General features: G+C 39.9%; 3 protein-coding genes across 3 annotated transcripts; all 3 read right to left on the minus strand.

The window, feature by feature from the left end:
* Positions 1 to 226: 226 nt before the first annotated feature.
* Positions 227 to 4,347, minus strand: LOC147541292 (hydroxyproline-rich glycoprotein family protein). Its single transcript, XM_086673797.1, has 6 exons — positions 3,595 to 4,347; positions 3,363 to 3,477; positions 2,717 to 3,190; positions 1,228 to 1,747; positions 804 to 838; positions 227 to 714 (listed from the first exon to the last, which is right to left on the minus strand). The coding sequence occupies exons 1-6, from the start codon at positions 3,870 to 3,872 to the stop codon at positions 676 to 678; spliced, it is 1,461 nt and encodes a 486-aa protein (XP_086529923.1). The 5' UTR covers positions 3,873 to 4,347; the 3' UTR covers positions 227 to 675.
* Positions 4,348 to 4,538: 191 nt separating this feature from the next.
* LOC147541293 (uncharacterized) lies at positions 4,539 to 7,906 on the minus strand. Its single transcript, XM_086673795.1, has one exon. The coding sequence runs from the start codon at positions 7,390 to 7,392 to the stop codon at positions 4,852 to 4,854; it is 2,541 nt and encodes an 846-aa protein (XP_086529921.1). The 5' UTR covers positions 7,393 to 7,906; the 3' UTR covers positions 4,539 to 4,851.
* Positions 7,907 to 8,570: 664 nt separating this feature from the next.
* Positions 8,571 to 11,527, minus strand: LOC147541294 (pollen-specific leucine-rich repeat extensin-like protein 4). Its single transcript, XM_086673796.1, has one exon. The coding sequence runs from the start codon at positions 11,049 to 11,051 to the stop codon at positions 8,892 to 8,894; it is 2,160 nt and encodes a 719-aa protein (XP_086529922.1). The 5' UTR covers positions 11,052 to 11,527; the 3' UTR covers positions 8,571 to 8,891.
* Positions 11,528 to 11,738: the final 211 nt, after the last annotated feature.

The raw sequence follows: 11,738 nt of genomic DNA on the forward strand, positions 1-11,738 counted from the left end.
AAGAAAAACTCAACTCATACTTGACGCATTGGATTAACTGAGTTTTTGTTGGGTGTTGCATTGGAGATGCTCTAATGAAGATATTTTGACAAGATGGCACTTCAGTTTCAGAGTCAAAGTCTGAGAAACGAGGTATTTTGACATTGTTTGATCCCAACTTTGACATGTCTCAATCAAATACAAACCCAAAACAGATCCAAATAGAAGATTCAGAGGAGTCAAACGAGAGACAAAAAAAGAACAACACTTCCTGAAATCTTAACTCATAGTGGAGTTCACTTTTACACGTTTAATGACAATGAAACAACATGGCTCAGTTCCAGTAGAATATTATGCAGTCTCTCTGAATGATCTCACTGTATCTACACTTAGAAAAGGGTTCTGATTATTTGATCTCAAATGAGTCAACATTATATTCAGAGATACATTACCAGTATAAGCTATAGCTCTGCCAATATTAGACCAGGGTATCCATTGATTAGGTTTTTTGTTTTTGGCTTCGTCCCCGGAATATCTGAGAAAATGAACTCAACAAGTGAGAGGAACAAGCTGGCATTTAGAAATGACAGGAAAAGCAAATCCTCAGAAGTTAATCAAAATCTTAACATCAGCAGATCAGTGGTCTATGATTGGTATCTGAACAGCATCTAACTCTTGATGGTTGATGAGACATAACTAGCGTCTTGCAGTTCTGGTTTTCGGTCGGGTAGATTTCTGCACAATAACATAAATGAGAAAAGGAAAAAAAGAAAAACAACCAAGTTAAAGACGTCTAGAGATAAAGTTAAAACGAATTTACTCACAGAAACAGCCCCAAAGCTTGCCCCTGATCCTGTGGCTGAACCAAAGATCAAACAAAACGAGAATATAAGTGGATGGCAATGAGTGGATACAACAGCATAATAAAAAATGAAGAAAACACTAGATCTATTAGAGATATATTTTTGGGATTAAACATAATGGGGTGGAAAAAAGTGTTTAGCGAAATTTAACGAAACAACTCATCAATAAAGCTCTGGAGCTAATATATTTGTGTAAAGTGGCCCAGGGAAACATAATGTGATATGGGAGGTTCAAACCAAGTATAAAGCTCAAACATTTTGAAATGAAAGTATTAAGAAACTCTAAATGACAACAAAAATTTGAGAGTAGTTGTTTTAAGATGAGTCATAACTGATAAGCATTATTTATTTATTACTCAATAAAAACGACTAAAAGATCGTGTACCTGAATTAAACGGCGTTGAAATCCCTGGGGCAGGGGAAGAACCAAATGATGGAGCAGGGGTCCCAAACAAAGACGGAGTAGGTGTTGAACCGAATAAACCTCCTGATTGTGCTGAACCGAAGACTGAAGTTTGGGGTGAAGCACCTGATGATCCAAAGAGAGACGGCGCAGGAGCTGACACAGCTGGGGTAGAAAACAATGAGCCAGATTGAGCAGAAGAAGGCGTATTAAAAAGAGAGAACCCACTTCCAGATGAAGATGATGAAGTCCCTGTAGATGGTTGTGGTGCATTTGTTATGGCTGGAGTAGCTGAGCTAGCAAACAAGCCAGCCACTTGGGTAGATGGTTGTGTAATAGCTGGTAAATGTAATGTTGGATGAACTCTTTTAGCAGCAGCTTCTTGTTTTGCTAATTCTCTCCTATCTGCCTCAAGAAATGGATCACTGCTATCACCTTGCTTTCGTTGATCAGCAAGATAAGCTGATTTCATAGATTCAATGTATTGATGAAGACTCTCAACCTACCAAACAGGGAACGGATCAATATAGATGTATAATCTCAAAGAAATTGGATGGATATCAAAGTAGTTTAGTTAAGAATATTATGCATAAGAAGCCCAAGTTATCGATTTATAATAATTAGATCAAGCAACAAACGCGAAAAATTAAGTCAGAAAAGGGGAAGAAGCATTTCTTGTATCATGTACATCTGGCTAGCAACCTGATTAACGAGAATATGATGCATCAGCCCTATGACTAAACAAGGCACATTCTTTAAGAAAGTTTCAAACTACTCTTGCCCACAGAAAATGATATAAAATTACCCTCGTATATATAGGCAGACCCTTCACAGTGGAACGAACCAAGCTCGTCTCTACATAAATAAATTTAATTGACAGTTTTTTAACTTGTTACTGAAAGAGAACATCAGCCAACCTAAAGTAAAAACCATGAGTAGCTAACCATTAATTGACAAATTCTAACTCAATGCTTCATCTGCAGTCGTTTTTTGGTTTTCTAGGTCAGATGTACTTCTCATCTTCTCCAAACAAAAGTTAAACAGACAGCCCAACATTTGTACCATTTGCTAGGTATCACAAATATGCACCTCAAATTTTGAATAACAGCTACATCTTCTCCCTTTGAAGTGTAAAGATGCCACAATGAATATCAACAAACTGAATGCACTCTTAAACATAAGGTATAGGTACACAAAAACTATACAAACTGAAACCAGTGGTCTTGACTGACTGGGATTATGTTCCTCTACCGCACTTACTACCTACTTACACGAGCTCGTCAGTCACATTCCCACCCACATATTGTATAAAACATATGACCAGAGATATAAATATATGAACTAACATCTTGACAGCCGAGAATCCCAAGCATGTAGTATAGATAAGACGTAAAAACTGGAGACAAACTCCAGTCGTAAAGCACAACAGGAACCCTGATTATCCAAGAAACAGTGCACGAGCAGATCTTACCTTAGCAGCCACATGTACAAAGAAATCATGGACATTGGACATAACTTTGGGTAGAGACTGCAATAAAGACGAGTCTGACCCAGAAAATGTTCCGTTGGAATCTGATAGAAGTAGCTGCTCTATCTCTTCGACCCACTGGCGGCACTGACCAACATACTTCTCTAATCTGGCTACTGTCTGAATCATAAACGGAGATGGTCTTCTCGGGAGCCCACTGTAGAAATCATAAACAGGAACAATGGAGGTAGACATTTGTTGAGTAGTCGTACTTGCAGCTCCTGGCACTCCTTGAGTCTGAGTTTGGGGGTTACTATTTGAGGCAGCTCCTACATTTGGTCGAGTAAACCTTGGACGAAGCATCATGAATGAACGCACTGCAACTTCTGTATTCCTCATCATATCTTTCACAACAACCATCAATTCTTGTAGCATAGCCTTTTCTCTTTCCATGCCAGTGCTTATTCCTCCAAGTTCCTAGCAAAAATCAAAATTCGAACATTATCGAACGTTAACTCAACCAGATAATGGAAGTGTTTTTCTATCATGTGCCCTTAAGTTCTTTTACTTTTTCAAGTAAGAAACATTGGAAACGGTCCAATCAGTTAGGGAATTATATTAACATGGGTAGTGAGAAAGAGATTGGTACCTGCACAATATGACTGGCATCGAGCTCGAATCCATCATTGGAGACAGAAGAATCATATAAACGACTACATTGATCAAGTCGTAAACTTTCATCTCTTGATTCTAATACCCTTTCTCTATAATGTTTGAAAAACAAAAACACACAGACCTTTACATTATTAGTAAACAACTAATTTCAATTAAAAATCCAATCTTTGCACAAAAAAATGAAGACATTGAAAACAAAAACTTACTCAATCTGAAGGAGAATCTTCTGAGAGTCAGGATGAAGATCAACCCACTTTGTATTGTAAGTTGCTGCAGCTTTATCGTTCGTGAACAGATACAGTTGTTGTTGCTGCTGCTGTTGAAACTGCTGTTGTTGTTGCTGCTGAAATTGATTCTGCTGCTGCTGCTGTTGTTGTTGTTGTTGTTGTTGAAGAAAGGGATTACTTTGTTGAAATAAATTTTGTTGTTGAGGTTGGAAAAGGGATTGTTGTTGAGGGGCAGGTGAGAAAGAAAAAGACGCCATTTTTGTTTCTTTGATTGTTATTCCGATCTTATTGATAGTGATGAAGAAGATGAGGTTTAACTTGTTTCTTCACGAACATTTGGAAATCTGTAAAACCCTAGATCTGGGGGAGAATCTTTGTAACTTGAGCTGTTCAGGAATTTCGAAATCAAGAAAGGGGAAGAAAGCGTACGAAAGTCTAAAACCCTAGAGAGGGACTGAGGGAGGGAAAGCAAAGGAAAATAAAATAATTGGCGGTTTTGGGCCTCTGAACCGCTGGGCTACTTTTTCTTAAAGATCTTGTACAGGCCCTACAACCCGACCCGCCGAACCTCCCAAAACTTCCAATATTACTACTGTTTGTTTTTCTCAACGGAAAATGCTAGAGTTACAAAATATTTTTACAAAAGAAAGTTCTCAGCTGATGTAGCGGTTGTGATATTCATCTCTCAACGGTCTAGATTTGGTCAAAGTTTCAAACCACAACCGCCACATCAGCTGAGAATTTATTTTTGTCAAAATCTTTTGTAACGTTGTCATTTCCCTTTCTCAACTAGTAGTATAAACTGCCTCTAATCAATTTCAGAATGTTTGTTTTTGTCTGAATCCTCTGAACGGCTAATTTGAATTGTTTTGGGTCATTTTGAGTCGGACTAGATTTAGATGAGTCAGATACAAAGACAACAATAAAAGAAAGAATTTGCTCTCCATTAAAATTAGCAGGCATATTTTTGTATACAGAGAAGTTAAAAAAAAAAACAAGTAAAAATAAGGAATTAACTCGTAAAATAACTATGATGATCATGTACTAGAATTGCATCTTGACACATTCTTCTTTGTTTTTATTTACTGATAGTCTTCTTTTCTTGATCAGCTGGTAGCAAGTTGAGGTGATTTCAGATGGTGTTTTCTTTTTTTAATTTGGAGCCATAGTAAGAGGTGGAAGAGTGATGAAAAAGGGAAGAAGCTACAGAGACGAACGATAAAGTACTGCAGCTGCCTAGTAACCTGGGAACATGGGTGGAGGAGGTGATGAATACGCGAATCCAATGTTGGGTGGGAGGATGAAGTCATCTGCTGATGGAACTGGTGGAGGTGGTGACTGGACTGGTGGTGGTGGGGAGTGCACTGGTGGTGGTGGAGAGAATACTGGAGGTGGTGGGGGTGAGTGAACTGGTGGAGGTGGGGAGAATACAGGAGGTGGTGGGGGTGAGTGAACTGGTGGTGGTGGGGAGAATACAGGAGGTGGTGGGGGTGAGTGAACTGGTGGGGGTGGGGAGAATACTGGTGGCGGTGGGGGTGAGTGAACTGGTGGCGGTGGAGAAAATACAGGTGGTGGGGGAGAGTGAACTGGTGGTGGTGGGGAGTAAACTGGTGGTGGGGGAGAGTGCACTGGTGGAGGTGGGGAGTGAACTGGTGGAGGTGGGGAGTGAACTGGTGGAGGTGGGGAGTGAACTGGTGGTGGTGGGGAGTGAACTGGTGGAGGTGGGGAGTGAACTGGTGGAGGTGGAGGAGAGTACACTGGTGGTGGTGGAGAGTGAACTGGTGGTGGTGGTGGAGGAGAGTACACTGGTGGTGGAGGAGAGTACACTGGTGGTGGTGGAGAGTGCACTGGGGGTGGTGGAGAGTGCACTGGGGGTGGAGGAGACTGTACTGGGGCTGGTGGTGGTGGAGAGTACACAACAGGTGGTGGTGGTGAGTGTCTCCTACCCACGGGAGATGCACTATCTGGTGATGGAGCTTCAGCATTAGGAACTGCTGGTGACTTCTTTGAAGGGGAAGGGACTGGAGCGTATGATGGTTGAGAAGGTTTAGATGGAGAAGGAACAACGGACGGCTTAGAAGGTTGTTCGGGTTGAGATGGTTTAGCCTGAGAAGGCACCGGGGTTGACTTAGAAGGTTGTTCCGGTTGAATTGGTTTAGCTTGAGAAGGAACATTTGATGATGGTGTAGAAGGTTGAGATGGTTTAGTCATCGGAGATGGAACGGGCGATGGTTTAGAAGGCTGATCTGGTTGAGATGGTTTAGTCGTTGGAGATGGAACAGGTGATGGAGTAGAAGGTTTTTGTGGTTGAGATGGTTGTTCTGGTTGAGTTGGTTTAGCTGGCGAAGGAACAGGTGATGGCTTAGAAGGCTCTTGTGGTTGAGTTGGTTTAGCTGGAGAAGGAACAGGTGAAACCTTTGAAGGTTTTTCTGGTTGAGTCGGTTTAGCCGGAGAAGGAGCAGGTGAATTCCTAGATGGCTGTTGTGGCTGAGATGGTTTAGTCGGCGGAGAAGAAACAGGTGATGGAGTGGAAGGTGTCGTTGTTAGTGGAACCGATGAAGAGGTACCCGAACCACATTTCGACTTACCACAATCAACTGGCTTGTTCACAACTACTGCACAAGTCTTGGCATCCTTCTGTTTTGGCCTCTGAGGCAAACAATTCTTCGAATCATCCAAGTAAACATTCGGATTATTCGATGGAATACAACTGACCGATTCTCCATTGAAGAAATTATCAGAGAAAGTAAAATTGTTCAATTTAGGCAAATCACAAAGATTTTGTGGAATAAATCCTGTCAATTTGTTACTTGAAACATCTAAATCTTCAAGAAGTTTCAACCTACAAAATGTTTTCGCCATGATACCCGTAAATGAGTTTGATCCAGCAGCAAAGACATTCAAGTTTGTTAAATCCTCAATCTCTGGTGGAAAACAACCCGAAAATTCATTATTCAAGAAACTTATCTCATTTAATGTATTACCCATCTTTCCAATGCTTCTTGGTATACAACCAGTGAACTTGTTATTAGCAAAAACAACAACAGAAACAGGCGAGTTTCCTAAGTTCTCTGGGATGTTCGATTCAAATCGATTATCATTCAAGAACAAAGCATCAAGATCTTTGTCGAATAAAGCAGGAGGTAAACTTCCTTCGAAATCATTGTACCTAAGATCAAGATATTTCAATGAAGGAATCGATAAAACAACTTTAGGAAAAGGACCCACGAATCGATTGTTACTAACATCAAGTTCATGAAGAAGTGTCAATCTAGAAAAGCTCTCAGGTATGATCCCACAAAACCGATTCGTGTTGATATGAAACAGAGCAATATCAGTCAAATAACCAAGTTCAGGAACAAGGTGACCAGCAATATCAGCACTGTTAATATCAACACCAGAAACAACACTCATCGATTTATCATCGAGAGCAGCCGAACAAAAGACTCCATTATAAGAACAAACTTCAGGGCCAACCCAGTTTCCAGTTGTGTTAAATGGGTCTGAATAGATAGCCTTCTTCCATGCTTGTAAAGCGATATAAGCGCGACGAAGTCTTGAATTAGCGAACGTTACCTTAATATCCATTTCATATTCGATATCATCGGGTATGTCACCTCCATTATCTTTAAGTGTTAGAAGTTGTCTATGAGTAATTAATGAAACTTCTTCCTCAGTTAGAGCTGAGGAAAAAGAAAGTGAAAATGCAAAGAAAAATGTAAAAAATAATAATGAGATAACAAGTAAATTAGGATAAGAAGAATTTAATGCCTGCATTTTTGAAGAGTTTTATTATTTTTTATTTTTCCCCTGTACAACCTTGGAATTATGCCTCCCAAGGCAAGAATGAGGGGAATGTGAGACTTTACCTTAGGAATATGTTTTTATAGAAGAAATTAGGGATTTTAGTGGTTGTGATTGAATCACAACAGAATTAGTTAGGTTTTCTAGTTTGCTATTTTAAGGGGTTTGGTTTTCATGGAAGATTTCAGAGTTCTGTTTTAGGTCAGAAAAGAAAGGGGTAATTCTTGATCACTAGAAGTAATCATGTTTTTAGGGGAAAATTTCTTTTGATGGTTCCACAATAATAGGCTAATATCTAGGCAATGAAAGAAAATGACATACCCAGGGAAATCCAGGCATATTCAGGAGGGAATCCCAAATCATCGGTTGGGAATGATTTGTCAACTTTCTCTTGATTTGGGAATTCCCAAAACATATCAAGAGGAAATTCCAGTAGTTGATTTGGAATTCCCTCCCAAATTTGTCAGGGATTTCTCCTGACTCTATCACTACCGAGTAAAAACTCGACATAGGATGGGACTTGTAGTCTTGTACTTCTAACAGATAACAAATGTATACCCCTCCAAAATTCCAGGAAATCTTGTGTTCGATATCTGAGGTTGTGATTTACCCTAAGTTATAAGTATAAATAAAGTGATAAGTAGTTTCCGTAGCCTGCATATGGTTAGCTGCAGTGGCTTTCAGAGTTGGCTATGAATGTTTCGTGTAGTTTCTGTAGCAGTTTATGTGCTTATTCTATTTTTCTGATGTATATATGTCATATGATGTTGATCAGACTGTGCATGTCATATTGTATCACATGATGATCTTTCTATAAAACATATTTAGGTGAACGTCGGGTTTGGTATTGAACAAAATCAAGATAATATCCAATCTGGTTGAGTTCAAAATACTTTTGTAATGACATTGTTAAAAATGTGGCCGGCGGTAAATTATCAAAATATTAAGATGAGCCCTTAGCTCTAAGGAGGTTGAAATTTTGATCCATAAAACGGAGTTACTTTTTGTTTAGTGATATAGTATATACAAATGAACTCAGGTTGAACTTAGTTATATAGTTTCGAAGTCGAGTGTGTTTGTTATAAGTCCTGACTGAATTCACAATACTTATTGTCGTTTGCAAGAATTTTAATGTTTGTTATAAACAATCGTTGTGCAAGAAATCCATTTCTGTAAATGTCGATACATATATTTAAAGAGAATACACAACATTGAAGAAAAATTACAAGTTTGAGCTTTTTCAGAATTATAATCTTCTAAATACAGTTTTCATCTTGTATCGTGATCGTATTTTTACATTCCTTTTGCTTACATTGCGAGATCCTACGTGCCCTTCTTCTATAAGGCAAGATATGTTACATGTAGATGAATGAATTGATCGATCTTTCTGCACGCAAAAGTGCTGGGTTCTTCAGACCGCAATAGGTCGGAGAGAGAAAAATGGGAAGGAATACAGATTGAAGAGATAGTAGTTAGTAGCCTGGGAACATGGGTGGTGGAGGAGATGAATACGCGAACCCTATGTTGGGTGGGAGGATGATGTCTTCTGCTGATGGAGTTGGTGGAGGTGGTAATTCAACGGGTGGTGGTGGTGGGGAAAATACAGGAGGCGGGGGAGAGTGAACTGGTGGTGGTGGGGAGAATACAGGAGGTGGTGGGGGTGAGTGAGTTGGTGGTGGTGGGGAGAATACAGGAGGTGGTGGGGGTGAGTGAACTGGTGGTGGTGGAGAGAATACAGGTGGTGGTGGGGGTGAGTGAACTGGTGGTGGTGGAGAGAATACAGGCGGTGGTGGGGGTGACCGAACTGGTGGTGGAGGTGAGTGAGTTGGTGGTGGAGGCGACTGGACTGGTGGTGGGGGTGAGCTGACTGGCGTTGGTGGGGGAGATTTGAAAGGTGGTGGAGGTGAGCTTACTGGCGTTGGTGGGGGTGATTCCACCGGTGGTGCACGTGAGCTCTCTGGTTTTGGTGGGGGTGATAGGGCTGGTGATGGAGGAGATTGGTCTGGAGGTGATTGAGATTTTACTGGTGGTGGTGAAGAGGATACAGAAGGCGAGGGAGATGTATTAATTGGTTTAGGAGGTTGAACTGGTTGTGTTGGTGGTGGAGGTGGGTGGTGTCTAACTACAGGGGATAAATTATCCGGAGAAGGAGCTTCAGGCTTCAAACTTGGCGGCTCCGTATCTGAATGAGAAGAAGGAACTGGAGCTGGTGACGGTTCAGACGGCTTCCTACTTGAGCTTGGAGGCTTCTGATCCTGATTAGGAGATTTTCTTGGAGACGGTGATTTTGGTTTGTTAGTGGGTGATGGAGATGGTTGTGATTGAGGTTTTGGTGTCAAAGGAGTAGCTTTCGGTGGTGGCGACGTCTTCTTCCCCGACGGAGATCCCAGGCTAGACGGTGAACTGTTTGAGCTACACTTGAACTTACTACAATCGACCGGGTTTTTCACCACAGGAGCACATTTCTTCTCATCCTTCTGCTTTGGTCTCTTGGGCAAACAATTACTCGAATCATCGAAAGCACTATCGTCAGACTTGATGGACGGAACACAATTTGGAGCTTCCTCGGTGAAGAAATTACTGGAGAAGTTAAAATTTCCTAATCGAGGTAATTTACAAACACTTTCAGGAACAAGTCCTGTCAATTTGTTCTTCGATATATCCAAACTCTCAAGAAGTTCCATGCTACAAAATCTCTTAACCATGGGTCCTGTAAGCAAGTTCGATCCAGAATCGAAGACTGTCAAATTTGTCAACAATCCTATCTCTGATGGTAAGCAACCTGAAATCTCATTGTTAAGTAAGTTTATTTCATTCAATGTGCCACTCATTTTTCCAATACTACTAGGTATGCAACCAGTGAACTTATTGTTCGCCAAAACAACAATCGAGACAGGGGAGTTTCCGAAATTGTCTGGGATATCAGAATGAAATCGATTATCGTTCAAGAACAAAGCATCAAGATCCTTATCGAACAATCCTGCAGGTACTTTTCCTTCAAAATCATTATATCTAAGATCAAGATATTTAAGTGAAGGAATTGATAAAACAACTTTTGGAAAAGGACCCACGAATCGATTATTACTAAGATCAAGTTCATGAAGAAGACTCAATCTTGAAAAACTTTCAGGGACTACCCCACAAAACCGGTTTGAATTTATATGAAACAGAGCAATATCAGTCATAAAACCAAGTTGAGGTGGAAGAAAACCAGCAATATCTGCATGATTAATATCAACACCTGAAACAACACTCATAGTTTGATCATCGAGAGCCGATGAACAGAACACACCCTTATAAGAACATATATCAGGTCCATTCCAATTGCCTGTTGTGTTAAAAGGGTCTGAGTAAATTGCCTTCTTCCATGCTTGAAGAGCAATATAAGCACGTCGAAGTCTTGTATTTGCAAAAGTTACCTTAATATCTACTTCATATTCGACATCATCGGGCACTACTTCTTTTTCCGGGAACGTTAAGAGTTGTCTTCGAGTTATAAATGCAGCCTCTGCTTCAGACAATGCCGACGAAAATGGCGGAAAGAAGAAGAAGATAGTGAAGATTAATGAGAATATGAAGATAAGGAAAGGAGAGGAGGCTAATAAGGGTTGTTGCATTCTTTTATGCCTCATTGAACCTTGGAAGAATCCCCCCAATTGGGGGAGAAGTGAATTTTGGTGAAAATTTTGTTGAAGAAGAAGGGTAAGAAAGATTTTAACAGGTTCTTCTTTTGATTCTGTTAGAAAAGTTCTTTTTTTTTTTCCTTATTTCACATCAATCTGTGTAATTAATTTAGTTTGAATTTGATTTTTGTTTGGGTTGGTTTTGATTTGAGAGATTGTTTGGGCATTCCAGAAATTAAGGTGGTTCTTTATTATCATTCACCATAAAAGCTTTGTAGGATGGATGTTTAGCTCTATTATTAGATAGAGGTTGAGAGAGAGAGAGAGAGAATTTGTTAACAAACAAATAAACTATAGCCAGCCAAAAATGGGTGTAATTGTGAAGGACAAGATAATGATTTGCTTCACACAGTATGGCATTCATTTGTCAACTTAGATTTGATATTTTACAGATCCCATTAGTAAAAAAACTCCAATATTATACATGCAAGAAGCAACATATATGTGTGGGATGATGCTATATATATGGGAGGAATGAAGGGGTCAGTGGTATCTCACTACCTAAAATCGGAAACTATTAAAAATTATAGTTCTGGTTTTTTAGTTGTTTTTGTTTTGATTCTAAAAATCTAGTTGCTCAGATTTTATCCGATTATCTTTTAAACTTGTTATTTATTCATTTTTACTACTAATTAA

The sequence above is a fragment of the Eschscholzia californica genome, unplaced genomic scaffold (genome assembly GCF_041429995.1).
Source record: "Eschscholzia californica isolate CP2 unplaced genomic scaffold, dmEscCali1.0.p SCAF_4, whole genome shotgun sequence".
In the NCBI taxonomy this organism is placed as follows: domain Eukaryota; kingdom Viridiplantae; phylum Streptophyta; class Magnoliopsida; order Ranunculales; family Papaveraceae; genus Eschscholzia; species Eschscholzia californica.